At 42.7% G+C, this 19,344-nt stretch overlaps 1 protein-coding gene across 1 annotated transcript in view; it reads left to right on the top strand.

Annotated features, from left to right (window-relative positions):
* The first annotated feature begins 8,175 nt into the window (after positions 1 to 8,175).
* The window catches only part of TPH2 (tryptophan hydroxylase 2), a 54,502-nt gene continuing 43,333 nt past the window's right edge, over positions 8,176 to 19,344 (top strand). Inside the window, exons 1-5 of the mRNA XM_056338969.1 lie at positions 8,176 to 8,580; positions 12,500 to 12,652; positions 15,353 to 15,536; positions 15,645 to 15,745; positions 18,894 to 18,961. Coding sequence (XP_056194944.1) covers positions 8,476 to 8,580; positions 12,500 to 12,652; positions 15,353 to 15,536; positions 15,645 to 15,745; positions 18,894 to 18,961 — 611 coding nt within the window. The 5' untranslated portion in view covers positions 8,176 to 8,475. The remainder of the gene's footprint in view (positions 8,581 to 12,499; positions 12,653 to 15,352; positions 15,537 to 15,644; positions 15,746 to 18,893; positions 18,962 to 19,344) is intronic.

Here is a 19,344-nt window from a genome sequence, read left to right as displayed (position 1 = left end):
ATTTTTCTAGCGGACGAATTTAAGATGCAGATGGTGCCTCTTCAATTCTTCTCTCTAGTATTTCTTCACATACTACTCTACAAAATTCTTTGGCCTGTCAGCCAGCCAAAGCAGTGAGGAATCTGATTCCTCGCTACTTTCAAATATATTCTTATGCACCAAATCATACTCCATTGCTGAAACTTTTTAGAAAGCTATAAAAAGTATTCTTCCAGCTTCCACTTTTTGAGAGAATGTTTAAGTTCAAAACAACTGAGGCACTTTTTCTTCACTTCTCTAAATAATTTTGTTACAAGACTCTTGCCTAACCTGAAAAACTATTTTATTATAAATTACTTGGCATTCAGAATTTGGACCATGAACAAGATTTGGTACCACTAGAATGATTTGTGCATCCTAGTGTGATGCATATGAAACCTTACCAAGTTTGGGGTTGACTTTCTGTAGGTAAAATCTATGTTCCCCTCAAACTGTTCCTTGTTAAACAACAGAAATGACAATGCTGAAGAGGTTAGTGACATGTTAGAAGTGCATCTGTGAGTTGGTTCACATTATAAATGGACTGGAAAGAGGTAATTAGATGGCCTGTGTGCAGGAGTAATAATTTGCTTAGAGAAAATGTTAAGTGTTCCTCAGACTGTGTTAGTCAGTATTCTTGTATAGATGCAACTTAAAACTGAAGCTTGGTCTGTGGGCTGCAGAAAAGTGGCTGGTAACATGATTTTGTCTGTGGTGGGCTAAATATCTTAAAATACATTATTCAAATCTGTTGACTGTTTTCTGAATGTTTCTAGTCAGTGGCTGGTGCCATCTCCGTGTGACAGATACATGGCAGAGAGGTCGGTGCTTGTTCTTAGGAGGGGAGTTCCACAAGCATTCTGTGTTGGTTGCGATTAAAGCAGGAAATCTTCACCCTTCGTTCTGTATGTGCAATTTTGTACCTGTAACTAGCTCTACAGTTGACATGACTGTACATAAGAATTGATAAGGTGATGAGACATAGATACATAACTGAGGACTTAACAGATTTCATGTGTGCTGTTATATTTGATTTAAAGATGCTTTCAAATGCTTTTTTTTATGGTCTTAAAAGATGGGCTGTGCTTCATGTTTAGTGGGACTTGAAAATGTCTGCTATTCAATTAAGTGATGTTACAGCAGTACAGGCCTTGTATAAATTAAGCTTGAACTAATTTTTCATTCAAGTGGGGATTTTAAAGATATTTTTTAGAGAATGTGTGCTATTTTTTCATGTTAAATTGCTGTAACTTTGGGACAAACTGAATTTTCTGATGAATTGCAAACAAAATATATCGTAGGATGTCACTTTTGGCCTCATCACGAATTAATTTCACAATTGAATCAAATACATATTTCAAACTGTCCATGTAATTCAAATAAATGAAGTCTTTTAGATGGGTTATTTTTTGAAGGAATTCAGTTGTACGTATTTTGATTATACAGGCTACATGTACCTACCTTAACATTAGTTCTTAGACTGTTTCTACACACGTATGTTGTTACTAACCAACTAACTGCAGAGCCCTGTTACATAGAGCTTAAATTTTTGCCAGGCTAGCAGTTCAGCAAATGGCAGTCACTTGTTTTCTCTCTGTGTGTTGTGCTTGCCCCTGGCCAGCAGCCAAAGCACCCACCCAGCCCCTCGGCTACTCGCCTCTCCCATGGGATGGGGAGAAAATAGAAGGAAGGCAAGAAGGGTCATGGATTGAGACAATGACAGTTTAACAGGGAAAGCAAATGCTGCTCCCGCAGGCAAAGCACAAAAGAGGATTTCATTCACTACTGCCCAGCAGCAGGCAGAAGTCCAGGCGCTTCCTAGAAAGCAAGGCTTCAGCACGGGTTCCTTGGTAAGTTAAACACCATGACCATGAATATCCCTGCTTCCTCCTTTCACTGAGCTTTTATGGCTGAGCACAACGGCACGTGGTATGGAATATCCCTTTGGTCAGTCTGGGTCAGCTCTCCTGGCTGTGTCTGCTCTCAACCTCTTGCCCACCCCAGGGGAAGAAGCGAGAGAGCCTCAGTGTTGTGCAGGCACCGTTCAGCTACAGCCAGAACGCTGGCGTGTTAGTGACGCTGTTTTAGGCACAAACCCAAAGCACAGCATCACGGAGGCTGCTATGACAAAAGTTAACTCCATCCCAGCCCGACCCAGTTTGATGTGATGACAGCTGTTCTTGATGGTGTCTGAGACCATGTTAGCAAAAAACCTAATCCTTCCTATTGAAGAGGTCACTTTTTTAGTGCCCATCTAAACCTGATGCAAACGCCGTTTATATTACGTACAAGCAATTGGTATTCAGCTGTTCTGTTGCTTGTCATATTTCAATGAGATGCAACACCAGAAACTTTTCCAAAATACTCTTGCTATATGAATTGGTCCAGATGTCCTTTAGGTTGCGTGGTTGCGTACCACCTTTGGGCACTGGTCTTGGAGACCTGGTTTTACTGGTGAAGTAACTGATGGAGGCGGCAAAGTCTTTAAAGGACAGATATTTGGGTTCAGGGACTTGATAATTCCTCAAGCAGCAAAACAATACAACTACTGCTACCAAAAGTGCTGATATATATATACGTATATATTTATGCTGTTATGGTTAATTTGTGTAGTGTATGGTGAACCACATAAGCTGAAAAAACTCAGGCTTAACCAGTTCTTCTAGCCAGATCAGTCATACCACAAGTTTGGTTTTTTTTCCAGTGAGGTATAGACCTGAGTATATGCATACAGCAAGTTTGTTAAAGTCATGGACTTGCGATGTTGGAAGGCACTTTTAAAAGTTTGTCTATAATAGACTAGCTAGACTATCTGCTGTTGGAAGGCACGTCTGTCTTCTGCTAGATGCTTGTCTCATCAGAGGGTACCTTTGTAGATCCTGCAGTCTATTATGCAAGCACTTCTGAGGTGTTTGTGGACTTCCAGGGCAGACTGAATGACTGTGTGTGGTTGGTGATTTTCTGTGACTTCTGACTCCCTTCCCATGAGCTCTGTCTTATCTTGTAGTTGTGTGGCTGATCATCTATAGGTAACCCTTACGCTGCCAAAATCGGTTCAAATTATGTAACCTCTGAGGTAGGTACAGTCTGGGAATTTATGGGTGGTCTCTACGTGGTCATTTAGCTGTTATTAAGTAGTATGAGAGTGAGGGTAGGTACTTGGCGCTCTCCTGTTCTCTGCACCAATCTATTAATAGTTTCGTCTGGACCTGGTTTCCTTATCTCTCGTGAGAATGTTATGAGAGACCATGCCAAATGCTTCACTACCATCAAGATGAATGACACGTTGTTTTGCTTTGGTCCACAGGACTGTCATAAGAGGAAATGAGATTTGCTTGACTCAATTTGTTCTCAGCAAATCCATCTTGGCTGCTTAATCATCTGTTATCTTCTAGGTCTTTAAGAATAATTTGCGTACTTCTGTTTTCTCAAACAAATGAAATTAGACTGGTCCATAATTCTTCAGCCCTTCCTCCCCAATATCTTCTTGCAAATGGACGTAATTTTGGCCTTTTCCCAGTCTTTTGTCACTTGTCCATCCCCTGAGCTCTTGAAATAATGATGGCAGAGATTTAATAAGCCTACTCTGTAAGCGTGGTTTCTGTGCAAAGTCATTTGCTATGATCAGATTTATCCCAAGTATTCTCCAACATCGTTTCATCTTGTTAAAATCCAAGAGCTTACCTCTCTGCCCTTTCTACTATGACAAACTTGGTCACAACTGATTCTTCTAGCAAAGAACTTTAAATGCTTAGATAAAGCGGGGATTTTTCTGTTTTGTACTCTCCTTGTGTTCAGTAGCTGTCTAATACTTCAAGTCTTGTGGCTGCTGCTGTGTTTAGAGGAAAAAATTGCTTTTGATGTCCTGTACTAATTAGGCTGAATTTTGTACCACAGCCTTTGTCTCCTGTAAGCTCCTTTTTCGAAGTGAAGGTAATGACAAACTAATGACTTATGATCCTACTAGTAAAAGTGTAGTAGAAGACTACACTCCCTCTACACTGAAACTGTTTCCCGACAAAACTTTTTTTTTCTTTCCCCCTGAAGCAAGGAAAGGATTGTCTGTCTTCTCTAGGTTTCTTCCCCCTGGGAGCTAACAACTAATTAACTAAGCTAACAACTGAATGTATTGAAGTCCTTTTTTCTGAAGTTGTCAGTTTCTGCTTTCTTCTTGAAATAATTTTTTGCTGAAGATCGTGAATTCATTTTATGTTCATTCTCATACAGCCCACCTCTTGTGTAATATTTTCAACCAGTTTGTCTCTGTTGGCTCAAATAAAATCTACCGTAGGCTCTCCTTTCATTGTTTTCTTCTAAATCCTGGATCAAAAATCATCATTTGTATTCCTAGTTGTTCCAAGCCAGTCTATCATTTGGTAGATGCCTATTACCAACAGCTGTTGGTTGATTAAAATCCCTTTAGTGCTACTAGAATGTGGGATGGTTTTGCTGGCTGCTTGAAAACCTGTGTTTCCCGTATCTTCATGACTTAAAAATCAAGTCTACATTCTTATCACAGATTTTCCAGCAGACCTATATCATTCACAGAAATAGACTTTAGAGTTGGCGTGTGTATCTTTGATAATCCGGGTACAGATTGTACATCTTTGTTGAAGAAGCTCCTTTGGCTAGTCCACTTGTCAATGATTTAATGAAGTCCTTTTTTTATCAACTAAATTGTGATTTGATTAGGTATTGAGACTTATATTTTCTGTCAGCATCTCTTGCATTAATAATAACCGTACCTGTTCTCCTCCTCCTTTCCTTTTTGACCTTACATTGAATAATATTGTTTTATTTTTTAGATCCTTGTGAAGTCCGTCTTTCTTTATGCTTTTTTGATACTTTTCCATAGCTTCATTTCTTTCCCTGTTCTGCCACATGATGACTTGAAAGTTCTCCTCCCTGCTGTAGCACACCTGTATAGACAAAGACTTGGTGGTGAACTGGGCAAGTCAGATGTAGATGCAGTTTATTTCTTGGTATATACTAGCTACCCTGCGCTGTGATTTTTGTCCTCCTGTTAAAATCAAATGGATGGTCTTAAGGTTGCTAATATATCATCAAACTACAGTCAATGTTACAAATAGTTTTAAGGAAAACTGTGCTGAAATGGACAATCAGTACCTCTAAGGGGGGAAAAAATGACAAAAACATCTCACAGACTTCATTTGGATTTAAATTTCCCCTTCAAAATTCTGCAATTTTTTAAGCTTAAAAGGTGTATAGCTTAGGGTTTCAGACAACGGTGACTGTTCTCTCATGAGAGGAGAGGAAAACGTGTGCGTAAACTAAAGAAGATCACAGTTTCTGAATTCTGAGTATAGGCAATAAGGTGCCTTTTAGAAATAAAAGTATGCTTATTTATTTCTTAATATCAACATGAATTCCATTTCACAAGAGAAATAAGATTGCTGTGTGGCACCCTGACATAACTTCTAGAACAGATATTTTTTGATAGCTGCTTCAAGGAACTTCCAATTTTTTGGCCAGCGATTTTAAGTGTTCACTTGTGTTACGTACAAATGCTGTGAACTTCAGAAAAATGAGTTGAGCTCTAAACAAAATCTGTAGTTTAGCAGTATTCCCATAGCCATATACCAGCTCTGTTGTACACTAGCTAGAACAAAGAAGAAATAAACATTTTCAGTTCATGAATGTATGTCCTTTGATCTGGCATTGATATGGGAAAGTCCACCTGCAAAATAAAAGTTGCAAAAGCATCCTCTCCAGGGAGAAGCAGTCTCTCTGTGGGATGCATAGGCAGGCAGCATGGTTAAAATACTTGCATCACCTGAATCTTCCCTGCCTGTTATATAGGACCTGCTGACATAGTGTACCTCTGATTTTTTTTTTTTTTTTTTTTTTTTTGCATTTGTGAGTCATTCTGAAGAGGTTATGAGAGACAGGAAAGCTTTGCCATGCTGTAGTTACTGCACAGAGCTGTGATAGATAGGAAGGCTACTGGGTAGTAGGGTCATTGATCTGTGGTGTCCCAGCTGCAGAACTAGCATCTAACAATAGATAAAATAGTGCTCTGTTACGCCAGTAGGAAACAAGCCAGCTCAGTAGAGCTTGGTTTTGTCACTGGAGATTCAGAGTGCGCTAAGCAATCTTCCACTCATAAATTGTTCAGCTGCAGAACTGTCTGTGTACCTCAGGCCTAGCAGGTAGGGGTATCAAAGTCCAAAGATTCCAACTTGTTTTCCTATCATTAAATGTGAAAGAACATTCTTGATAACTTACAAGACTGAGCTAATACATGAAGACGTGCTTTCCTCTGATGGGCAAAATGAAATAAACTTTTGTGGGTTAGTGTAACAAAATAATTTGCATTACAGGAGCAGGTAGAGTAACCAAATTATTACAAATTTATTGTCAAGCAGAAGAAAGGATCCTTACTACATTTTACACCTGGGAAACTCTGGAAAAGTGAGGCCAAAGGAGTTTGCTTCAGACCTCCCATGAGTTCTGAGGCAGCTGTGAACCTGCCCTAGTCCTGAACATCGAGCATGACAATCCACTTTAAGAAGGGGGTTGTCTGAGTGACAACAGGCAGTTTAGGCTGGAAACTTTTGCTGTTTATTGTTGTGATTAAGGGTAAGGTTCCATGAGACTCCATGGCAGCTATGAAAACTGTCTCAAATCTTCTGTTGTGCTTCTCTGTTGGTCTCTTTAAGAGCAAAATGAATTCCCTGATGATGGAGATCTGTAAATGCTAGCTATGAGGTGCTGAGGTTTTGAAGGGAGGCCGGCTGCAGCTGAGTTAGATGTGACATGAAGCTTAGTACTATCAGTGATACTTGCCTTGTGCAGCTCCCTGCTCAGTGTCTCGCCTTCAGTTGATCAGATTTGCAATTTTTTCCTCTCAGTCTGTGATCTGTATATGTACCAAGTTAGGGCCCCGTGATGCCAGCCATCACATCCAGCTAGGCTGCCCCGGTTCCGGGAGGCTGCAGGGCAATTCACCAGTGGTGCTTTTCAAAGGGAAGTAAGTGGTGCCTGTTTTCCCTGCCTGGTGCACTGGGACAGAGAAAAATACATGTTTGAAGGAAACCTACTGAGATAGCGCTCCCAGTCCAGATGTGCTGTTCAGCCCTGCACACTGTAAGGCAACCTGTTTATTCCAAGTAGGTCACGAAGAAGTTTTGGAAAATGGGAGAAGCAGGGAGGGAAATTATCAGGGAGAGCAAGTGACAATGGTAGGTGACAAAATGAGTGTTTGACCTTAGAATGTTAGAGAAATTAAAAATGCTAAAACAATTTCCCAAGCAGATTTGAGAGGCTGAGACAGTACCTTGACAATGCGATCAAGTTACTGCTTTAGCAGCTGCCTTCTGCTCACATAAAATTTCTGAGCTAATAGTAGTCTCGAATTAAGTAGTAAACAAATTCTTAAAAAACTGACCAACCAACTAAATAAATCCTTATCCTGAGACATGGGTATTTCAGAGACAAGTGAAGCTGTCATAGACATATAAATACAAATGACCTGTGTGTGACTCTTACCTTCACAGGCGATTATTAATTGCTTTATGATGCGGTTAGAGAAGAGCCTTGCGGTCAGGGTCTGGCCCTTGCAGGGCTCAGGCAGGACCACGGCCCTCGCTGCCTGGATTAAACAGCATTCCCTTCCAGTGGAAGGGCTCCTTGCATGTCACCAATCACCCTTCAATATATAAGGTACGTTAACCTTTCATTACAAGATACAATTTCTGTCCCTCAATACATCTTCCCTGAACCCATGTTTCTCAAAAAGGGAGAGGGGTGCATTCCTACACCGAGGCGCTTCTCCGCGCAACTTTTCCATGTGGAATCTCGGCCCCTGCTCGCCTGTGGCGCCCTGTTCTCTCCGCTCTGTCCCTGCACCGCTGAGCCCGGTGCTGCTCAGGGCTACCCGCCGCCGCGGGCAGCGTGCCCCCCCCTCCCCGGGCTGTAAGCGTTTTACCCCCCCCGGGCTGTAAGCGTTTTACCCCCCCGGGCTACAAGCCCGTGCCCGCGGCGGAGGCAGAGGGCAGGCCGGCTTGGCTGCCGGGCTCGGGTGGGAAGCGGTGCGGCCGTGCCGCGCCGTGCCCCGCAGCCGTGCGAGGGGAAGGCGGAGGCGCCGCCCGAAGGCAGCCCCAGGCGGGCGGGGGGAGCCGCCTGGCAGCGGGGCCCCCGGCGTGGCGGTCGGCAGCGCCGCCCTCCTGGGCCTGGGGGCTCCTGGGGGGGGCGGCGGGGCTGGGCAGCGCCTGGGGGCGACGCAGCTGGCCGTCCCCTCCCGTCCCGCCCCGGCGGTGCGCGGCGGTGGCTTGAGGTAAGCGGGGACCGTGGGCGTCTGCCTGCCGGCGGCCTTCGTCACCCGGAGACGGGTCGCCCCTAATCGGGCTTCCATCAGCCTCCGCGGGGGCGTATAAAAGGAGCCGCGGCGGGGCGAGGCGGGCAGAGCGCGGCGCTGCCCCCCGCCCGGCCGGCCCCATGCAGCCCGCCATGATGATGTTCTCCAGTAAGTACTGGGCGCGGAGGGGCTTCTCGCTGGACTCAGCCCTGCCGGAGGAGCGCCCCGCCGTCGGCAGCCTCACCGTAAGTGGCGGGGCTGGGAGCGGGGCTTCTCCGGCGGGAGCACCCCCGGCGGCGGCGGGGACCCCCGGCGGGGCAGGCGGGGCAGCCGCTGGGCCGGGGAGCTGCGGGGCGGGCCGGTGCCGGGGGCCGAGCGCCCTCCTCTCGACTAGGGCAAGTGACCGGTTTTTCTGCAGCTGCAGGGGCCGATGAAACTAACTTTGCGGTCTGGTCGGCGCCTGTTCAGAACGCCGCCTTAAAAGTGTCTTTAAATAGTAGTAGAAGTTCCTTTGGTAATAGAAGCCGTGCCACGGAAATGAACGAACTGCTGCTGGAGGGATATAAAAGCATCGGGGTCCAGTTCAGGTGATTTTAAGTGCTTGAATTTTGAAAGGCTTTGATTAGTCCTGCGGCCCTTCTGCCCCCGCAGAATCTGCCTTTTCGGGGCGCCCGTAAGCCCGGGGGCACGGTACGTGAAAGGCATCCTTGGGAACGTGCCCATCGCCGGCAGCGGGGCTGCGCTGGCGCCTGTGGTACCCCATGGCCGGGCGCCTGGCGCGGGGCTTGCGGTGCCTGGCAGGGTGCGGGGGCGACGTGCAGGGGGTGTGCAAGTTCCCTGCTGAAAACCCCGGAGGTGGGAGCCTGCTCTCTGCGGTGGCACGGGTGCATCAGGTGCTTGGGTGGCACCAAGCAAGGGACGAACTTATGTATGCTTACAGGTGTTTGAATAGGTGCGCTGCAGGAGGAGGAAAGAGTGTTAGTAGGTGCTAATGATGTGATCGGCTCCGAATAGGGGAAATATTTAGGATTGTGAAGACTTACCTCCTATAAAATCTTTGCAACACGTGAAGATTCATGTCACTTGAGCAGAGCCAAAAGGATGCACCTGTTTGTACCAGTTGTGAACTGGCCCGTTGTCTTTATAGTAAAATGCAAAATATCGCTATTTGTACCTGCTTTGCTTCTGTTGGAAATACTGAATAAAATGGGATAAATTTGTTTTACTGCCTTTGTATTTGAGTTGCTTTCTTCACTGAGTTCTGCCTTAGATGACTTTTTTTCCCAAGTACTTGCACTTGCTCCAGATAATTCTTAGGAAAACCTTAGGGAAGTTGATTATTTAATTATGAAGTGTACTAATGAGCATGGCTGATAAAGATTTGAGTTATTGCAACATCACATCTTCTTCTAGGCTCATAACAAATAGATGTTCTAGTATTCACATGCTTGAGAGAGTCTTTCAGTCATCACTTTGGGTCATGCTCACTTAAGAGTATTGTGGAACCTCTGATAGTCTTGGAAGGTGCCAAGTGCTCTTGTTTCCCAGAGGAACTGATGGTACTGAGATTCTCAGATGCTCAGTTGACTACGTGCTCCTTGGTACATAGCTTCCAGAAAGCACGGTGAAAAATCACAGATGCTATAAAAACAGCACCTTTGTCACTTCATGTGGAGACTGTGTGCTTGACGTATGTGAAAAGGACTTGACCAAATCCCAAATATTATTGAAGTTAAACCGAAAGTGACATTTCCCTAAACAATCCATGAGCAAACCTCCTATGGAGCAGAATCGTATATGCTCAATTGCTAAGAAATAAACATTTGAAACCCTTCACATGTCATTCTATAAACATAATTGCTTTTCCAGATTGTTTCTGTGTAGTCTAATACATAACGAGGAAAGACCACAGAGACTTTTTAGTGTGTCCAGTAACTAGTTTAAGTGTGGCTGGTTTAACCTGTGCTATTAAAAGAGTGGCTTTCAGTAAGATTATGCCTTTTAACTAGCCTTCTTTCTAATTCAGTGCATTCTTGTACATTAAAAACAATAATCAGAAGCTCCCATGGGAACTGCCTTGAGAGCTGTGGGCTCTCTATTCAGTGGAGGGAGATATTTCAGAGTGGACCGGGATTGTGTAAAAAAGTACACCGATTTGATATGAACCATGTGAATGCATTAAGGTGGACGTGATGCAAATACCTTGTCACTGTCAGCAATATCCATTTTAAAAAAAAATAAATATTATATAATCTGGTTGGGAAAGGAATCAGGCTGAAGCTTACTAATGTTTTGCTGGGTCATGAAGCACTTGATAAAATCTTGTAAAACCTTCTAGAAGCACAGGGAGACCCTTTGCTAAAAAGTCCATCGGTGTGGGTCCACAGATATTATGCAAGTGGGATAGCCTACCTGTAAGGAGGAAAAAAGAACAGAGATTTAACTTGGCTTTCATCAAGTGTGGTGGGACCTGTTTAAAAACATTTTCAGGTTATTTTCTGTGCACTGCTTTACAGTTTACTAAAGAACAGTCTAATCAGTGTGGATTAGTTGTATATGATTTCTAATTTCTGTCTTAATTTTTTTATTTTTAGTGACTATAATACTGATGATAAAAAAGCAGTTGGCATCTCACTGGAAATTTAATTTTTCCAGGCGTCACAACCTGGGTATTAGAAAACGCAGGCTGTTTTTTGAAAATCATGGTTGAGCTTATAAAAATTGTCTGTAAAGGCTGTACTGTTGGCATCTCAATGAGATTTGAGCTGATAAAATTACATTTCTTGGAAAATGCTGTCTGAAGTTTGGCTTTAAGCAATCTTTGACACACACACCCCCCCCAAAATTGTGAGAAGAATATATAGGAGTGGCCAAGGATGATGTAATTTTCTGCATTTTTTTGAGTGCCTCAGCCAACTCATCTTCTACGAGAGGTACGTTTTTTCACAAATATTGGAATAATCTCTCTGGGGAAGTGGTGGGTTCCCCAATACTGGACACTTCTAAGATTCAGCTGGACAGGCTGTTAGGTCAGCTTGTCTACACTGCGCTTTTGCCAGGAAAGGTTGAACCAGATGATCCTTGAGGTACCTTCCAACCTGGTATTCTGTGATTCTGTGATGCAGTCTATGCTTGCATTTCTGTCGCTGTTTGTATAATCAACAGGTGTAGAAGAATAGCTGCAGAAGCATGGCCTTAGAATCTCTGAAGATCTGCACAATCCGGGCCTGGTATTAGAATAGGCCTGTAATCAGAATTGTACTGAAGTTGCCGTGCTGAAGTTAACAAGAAAGGTAGCCTTGAGCTGTTCTTGAATCCTGAGACCGAGTAATTATGTTGTGCCAACAGGCCGTGGCTGAAACAAGCTACAGCTGCTGGGAAAGCAGGTGCAGGGCCAAGAAAGATGGGGACTGGTATGGGAAAATAGGGAGTAACAAACTACGAGGCTGAAGCACAGCAACACAATTAGCTACATGGATAGAACGCTTACTTTAGTCATGATAATTAGGGGTGTGAGAACCGCGTGCGTTTAGAGACTACTAACCAATTATGTTTCTGCTTTACGAATATGCATGTGTATCGGTTCTATATAAGTAGCGTTAGAAACTAATAAAGTGGAGCAAGATGCATAACTCATATTGAGCGTCTTCTTGACTCCGGCAAACCCTTCTTCCAACAAATAGGGGTTTTGTTTTCTCAGGAAAAATGACATTACATGACAACACTAATTGTATTACAACAGGGAACATAAAATTTATGTTTTAAACTTAGTGGTTAATACAAAAATATACAGGGCACTGTAAATCACCATAAATTGACTGGTACATGATAGAATAGCATCACTGCAGGCTTTGCAGTAATTTAGAATGTCTCCATTTGCTTGGTATTTATTACTAATGATAACATTGTCATCATATTTGTATTGCAAACATTCATATGCTTTTCCTTAAGCTTTTTTTTATGGACTGGCCTCTTACACAATCATCTCCAACTGCGGCCTTTGACCTGTGATTCTGGTTTTGAGTAAATGCATTACCTTTTAAATTACATCTGGATGAATTCCATTCTGCTATTTTCTAACAAAAATTTATCTTTGCATAAAGGATTTGTATTGGGAAATGCCTGTTTGCATCTGAGATTATGCTGTTCTTTTTCCATTTGCAGCTAAACAGATCGAGTTCTGGGAAAAATGAAGAAAAGAAAGGGAATAAGGGAGGTGGGAAAGGTGAATCTGTTTCTGAAGGTGGAAAGACAGCTGTGGTGTTTTCCTTGAAGAATGAAGTTGGTGGATTGGTGAAAGCTCTCCGACTCTTCCAGGTAAAGCTTACAAATCATTATGCTGACTGGACTGAGGAAGGCTACCGAGGTCAGGTTATTTGTTGGTATAACTCTAATGGACCATGGCAGGAGGAATAGAGTGCAGTTACACTCTGCAGAATTGAATAAAAGTAACAAAATTTTATGGACCATTCAACAAAGCATTTTGGGCTTGTGAAGGGTTTTCTGGAATAAGATTTAACAGTAATGCTGATGTTCGCACCATTTGCTTTAGATTTCTCATGTGTGATTCTCAACACTGTAAATAACATTTGAAGTTGTCTGTGCAGGCCACAATGAAAGGAGGTGCTTTCAGAGAGCAATTCAGAATCTAAATTACATACAATCAGGTGACGGTGGCAGCATTGCTGCCGGACAATGTTTGGTCATGAGGTTAGATGCACCTTTAAGTACTTGAGGGGTCAGGGCTTTTTGTGTCTTAACCAGAACATAAATTGTGAGGTTCCTGTATAGATCCCCATGCAATTGGTGGTTTTCGGTCAGACCGCTGGTACTGCACATAGTCTCCTTGCCTTATTAAGAAATTGAAGAGAGCTTGGAGGCATGCCTGAGGATAGTTAAAGCAAAGTGGTACTATAGGAGTCTTAAGTTGTTCAGTCTGTGCAGTGAAGAGAAAATTTGGAGGTGGCTTGTAGCCTGCCTCGAAGGCCAAACCATCAGAGGGGTAAGTGTGGGAGCACTGGGCAATACCAATCCTACCTCATGGGAGCTGGCTCTGGGAACAGATTCCCAAGGCTGATGTAGATACTTAGATTCCCCAGCCAATGAAAAGAGGTAAGTTGGACCCAGGGGAGGGAGGCTGCCAGGAAGCGGGTGTTTCACAGAAAGTGGGGAAGCCTAAGTGAGCTAATAGGAGTTGCAGAAGGAGTCGTGTTTTCAATCCAGCTTCTCTCCAAGGGTTAAAGTGTCTAACTGCAACTCTGGCTTAAATGCTTGAATGGGTTTGTATCTGAAATCTTGGATTTACACATCAACTTCCCCTTCTTGGGAGCGGGTATATAACTCACTGTGGTCTCTTAAAACATGGCTGGAAGATGTTGCAGAGATACCATCCCCACTCACATAGTCACTTAACAATTTGAGTACTGTGAGGGGGAGTGCAGGGTTTTGTTCTCTACTCGACCTAGGGGAGGTCAGAGTGAATTTGTTACTTAAGTGGGCTAGCTAAGGAGATACGCTGTATAGATATATATATACACCTTATGGAACATGCCAGTGAAATAGTTACCTACATATATCCAGAGGTGTAGAAGCAGAGACTGCTGGTTGGCTGTACCAGAGGGGACTTTAATCTGAAATGGACATTTATGTAAAATACAGCAGAGAAGTAGAAGTACAGGCATGGAGCTGTCCCCGTTTGGAAGTCTGTAAGGGCCCTTTCTGAGAAAAGGCTTTGTTCATTGTCCGGGTGCCAGGCTGCAGAGTGATTATGCCTTAAAATGTAGTGAGGAAACAACTAACACTAAATCTGGCTCTCTGAGCTCACCTGCAGATCAATTCTGTGCACACCTGTCTGCAATGAGGGGCTGTCCAAAGCCTCCCACAGCTTAAGTATGGGGGGAGACCTCCTCAGATGAGCATGGAGGGAGTAAACAGCTCAGCGCAGTGTGAACTAGCTGCAAAGGTGCTTTGCTGCATGTAGGCATATTCCATGGCAGAACCTGGGTGGATTAGCAATTGTATGTAACCAGCGCTTATGTATACAATAAAGGATCTCACTTGGGGTCTGTGCCTTCATATGCCACGGAAGTAAAAAAAATGTTATATTGGCTTCACTGAGTAAGTGAAAGAATAGTTGTGAAAAGTAACAGATAGTTTCTGTCTAGCAAAAAAAAGAAAAATTGGAGTCAGTAGAAGTATTAGTTGAGAACAGTCACTTAGTCCTACCTCCTGTTTTGAAGCAAGGCTCTCGCAACACTAGATCAGGTCAGCCGTAACACATTACGGTTATCTGTCGTTGTATGACACCCTTGGCAGACCAGTAGTTGTGGTGTGAGAGAGACCCCACAGGAAAGTTTTCATGCTAGAAGTACGTACACACCCATGTTTGTTGCATCGTCGTTTAATTTTTATGGGAACATTGTAATAGAGAATAAATTGAATTAAGTTTTAATTTTATTACAGTTTTTAACTATTAACACTTTTGATTAATGGTAATTACTGCAACAAAGATGGATGAGGATTGATACACAGTTATCCTCACTAAAACATTATCTTCCTCACGTGTTCATAAGAGGTACTGAAGTTTTACATGCTTAATAGCATCAGTTTAAAGAAGCACACTCAAATCTAGTTAAATTAATGTTATTATTATGCATATTGCCTAATTAAATTGCATTAGAATTTAGTATTTATAGCAAAGGTAAATATAAAATTGCATTAGATTTTTTTTTCTTTTTGAAAATTATGTTATACTGTGTGAGAAGTTGTCTTGGTAGATAAAATTAAATCATTAGTTGACTTTCTTCATTAAATATAACAGTTTTACTTTCAGTATACAGATGTTTCTGTTGTCAGTGTTTATTAAGCATCACTAACTAATTGTGTAAATACAAAGTGAGTACTTTCAATGAAAACACCTTTTAATAACTGGGAAAAACTTCACTGATGAATATGCCATCACTATTGCCCTTCTAGCTGGTATGTCTGTATTTCATCCGTTATTTCATCTTTCCACAGGAAAAGCATGTGAGTATGGTTCATATTGAATCACGAAAATCAAAGAGAAGGAACTCGGAGGTGGAAATTTTTGTGGACTGTGACTGCAGTAAGAAAGAATTTAATGAACTAATCCAGTTGCTCAAGTTTCAAACTAATATCGTGTCTCTCAATCCACCAGAAAACATCTGGACCGATGAAGAAGGCAAGGCTGCTTTTGTATCACTTGGTTTAGATACTGACAAATGTTTTGCACAGGTATCTCCATAGTCTTACACTCCGGTACATTCAGCTCACATTCTGTCTTCTACAGATCTTGACTGTGTCCCTTGGTTCCCCAGGAAGATATCCGAATTAGACAAATGCTCACAGAGAGTTTTGATGTATGGATCTGAGCTGGACGCAGATCACCCTGTAAGTGTGACATGAAATTGTCTTTTAGAGTAGATAATTTGTTTGGGTTATTTGCCAATCAAATAAAAAGCCTGTTGACTGCAGATTCTGAGTACCTTTTTGAGTGTATGCTTTTCAGAAGGTGAGGATTTAGTTCTCTTCAGTAATTTCAGTGAATTAATTTTCCTTTTCTGTAGTAGGATACCCAAAAAGGAGGTCCTCCAGAAAACTTATTCACTGTTTAACAGCTTTGTCCCCTTTTGTACTGCTTTCATTTGTTTATTTTTTAAATTATCTAGTTAATAGAAAGGTTTCAAAACTTAAACAGTTTAGATCAATGTGACTGTTGGTTCTGCCACAAGTAGCTCTTAGGTAAGAACTGAGAGTAACCTAGGTGTCAGAGAAGAAAGAATCATGAAGGAAGACTTCATTGGGTGCTGAGGAGGTAATTACAAAATAAAACAGAGCAACGTGTTCCTGTTTCTGCATGAATGCAGCAGATGGGAAGGTATCTCACATTGTTTCCTGACTTTGGTGACAGGAGACAAGCCAGTGTCTCACACAAGCTGTATCTGCAGTAGTGCCAAATGCTCAAGGCAAAAGGCAGGAATTGCCTTTTTTGTTATTTGTTACTGTTTCATTTCTTTTGGCTGATGCCCACAAATGCTTAACCTCTGAGTCTTTAGATGCCAGATGACTGCAAGCATTTGTGTTACAATATTTTTGCTTGTTATAAATCCAGGTTTCTGCCTTTGGACCACTTGATAGATACTTGTGGTAGCTAGTTGTGTCCATTCTTAAAATAGGCTGGATTAAAGCGGTATTGTAGGAAACTTCCAGCTGAAAGGAAATAGGTAATGAACTAAGATATCTGACCATAAGATTGTCTTGTAATAGCATGAGATTAAACTCTAGCTGGAGGCAATCGTTTCTGTTTTTTTGTCACACACATTTTTGTTGGTATTGTCCAAGATGGTGAAAAACAGCCCTGTAGAGTTCGTGACTGCAGGAAGATCAGTTCGGTGTAGGGGACTTTCTAGTGATGCATCTGTGTACCATGATACTACAGTGCCTGTGTGGACTCCTCCCCGGTGACTGTTTTGGCTGAGGAGAGGCAGGTACTCCTGGTGACTCTGGGTTTGGGGCTCTACGGCAGCGCAGAAATGGCACTCGGACTGCTGCCTTCCGTCCTGTGCTCCACTGTGCCTGCAGCGGCCGTGCTGTGGGGGAGCTCGGGCACAGACCCTCACGCCTGTGCACACAAGCAAACGGACATCACCACAACGTCCCTAGCAGCCCCACTGCCTTGTCTCTCGTGTCACCTGCCCACGTATCAGCTGCAGTACTCCTCATCAGCTCACTTGGTTCCCAGCCATCTCTACCATGTGTGAGCCCTTCCCACGCTGTGGGCCCACAGTTGGGGAGCACCTTCCTGGATCCTGGTTTCTGCCATGTACTTCTTGATGACACACTAGGATTTACCTCACATTTTCTCAGAATGGAAAAGTCTGTTGATTACCTTCACCCATTAGCAGTAATTTGGTTCAAACGAGGCTGTAGTGGCAGCTCATTCTAGCCTGAGTTGATGACTGTGACGGGCCATTTGATACTGTTTCATGTTCTGAGCTGCTGCCTTCATTAAATACTTGAGTGCTCTGCTGAAAATCTGCCCTCGGTTTTACAGACAATGAAAAAAGACATTTGCATTATATGAATATATATTTTACACTTGGGGGAACTCTTATAAACGTAATTTACACACCATTTGTTAGCCTATGCAGCATACTAGGTATTAGAATTGTGGGGAAAAAACTGCAAAATCTGTGACTGGCCTTTCAAAGGCCACTTCTGGTGCCTGCCCTGTTCCTTAGCAGTGGTGTGTAGGTGCCAGAGGACCAAAGAGAATTACCGTATTACAGAACCAGCATAGCACCACTTCAGCAGCATAGCCCTAACCCACTCCATATTGGCTAATGCTTTCAGTCTCAGTTTCACTACACGTGACAGGCTTTTAAATCCCCTGTGCTGTCCTCTGTCACTTTCAGCCCTTGAATGGTCTGCCGCTGAGTAACTCAATGCTTATGTCAAAAGGTATTGAGCAGACAGGGAGACTCCCCCAGATTACTGCAACTTTTTGCCAGACAAAAAGCTTTTCTGTGTAGGAGCGGAGGCTTGAAAGTTTTCTGCAGTCCTCTGGCATCCTCCCTTACCCTGCTCAGCAGCGCAGCTTTGGTTATGGGGCAGTAAAATGCCTTCTGAGTTTTCTGGAAGCTCATACAAATATTTCAAATCAAATGACATTATCTTTTCATTCCCCTCAGTGATTTGCAACTGTGTATGTGAGCAGTAAGGAAAAAGAGTGGTTTACATTTCAGCCCTGACTAGGGGAAAATTAAATGTACTTCCTGGGCTGCTAACTGAGGAACTTAGATAACTGTTTAACCTTTTTCATCTTCAAGAGGTTGGCAGTTCTGCCTTGTAAATGGATAGCTCTTTTTGTAGTCCAAAACCTGATGTGTCTACATCTTTTATAGGTGTAGAAGAGATCTTGGTTTAGTTTTGAGTAGCTCAAAGGGCTGTAACTGGCTGGTGTGTGTTATGCAGCTCTTTTGTGCCTAACGTGGAAAAGGCATGAGCCTACGGTACCCCACAGAGCAGAGCCCTGCCTCTATAACTCAGATTGGAGCAATATGCGTATTTGTGGCTGGAGGCTGACAGTTCAGTCCCTGATGTATTGGTTAAGGTGGCAGCTGCTGAAGGTAGCATCTTCAAAATGAATTGTGTATGAACTCCAGGAGCTTGATTCTTCTAGTGAACAAAAATGTATTAAGGATAGGTAAATTACTCTGCTTTGTGCCTGCGTATAGATTGCCATTCAGATTAAGGAGAACCTCAGTGAGATGAAATGACAAGCGAAAGGTTTCCCTTTTTCAACGTCTTGGATGAATGACTGTACCCATGCACAAAACTGTCATGTAAAAACTCCTGTGGGACTTTGGTGGGGGGGAAAAGTGAAGAAATCCTTATCTTCTCTTGCATTCCAGTAGGTAGTGTTAATCAAAATACAATATGATTAGGTACTAAATAAACACTTTAATGATTTATTTTATCATTCTTACAGCTAATTTTCTGTTCTTATTGTAAATTACTCTCCTTTTCCTTGCTTAAGGGATTTAAAGACAATGTCTATCGACAGAGAAGAAAGTACTTTGTGGATGTTGCCATGAGCTATAAATAGTGAGTACTGGCATAATTCTTTCCTGTGCTGCTGACTAGTTAGAATTCATGCTCTACTTAATTCTGTAGGTTGAAGTTTAACAGTAGACAAAGTCATCCTTTAAATTTTGACTAGTTTAGTGTAGGCTATAAATGACAAACCTGATGCTTGAAATCCCGTTACATTTTCGGTACAGATACAGGTGGGTAAAGCACTTGAAAGGTAAGCACCGTCTTTTCAGCATTTTATTCATAGCTACGTAAACTTAAGAATCTCTTTTACAAATGCTTGCATGTCTTAATGACCAACTGATGCACTGCTGAATTGCACATACCTAGCATCCCTATTTAGTTGGACGAGCTCACTAAAAAAATAAATTGTTGTTTTCTTTTCATGTGCTTAC

Source organism: Falco biarmicus, chromosome 5 (assembly GCF_023638135.1).
Source record: "Falco biarmicus isolate bFalBia1 chromosome 5, bFalBia1.pri, whole genome shotgun sequence".
NCBI lineage: Eukaryota > Metazoa > Chordata > Aves > Falconiformes > Falconidae > Falco > Falco biarmicus.
Note: the sequence above shows the minus strand (reverse complement) of the source record. Positions and strands in the feature narration are given on the sequence as shown.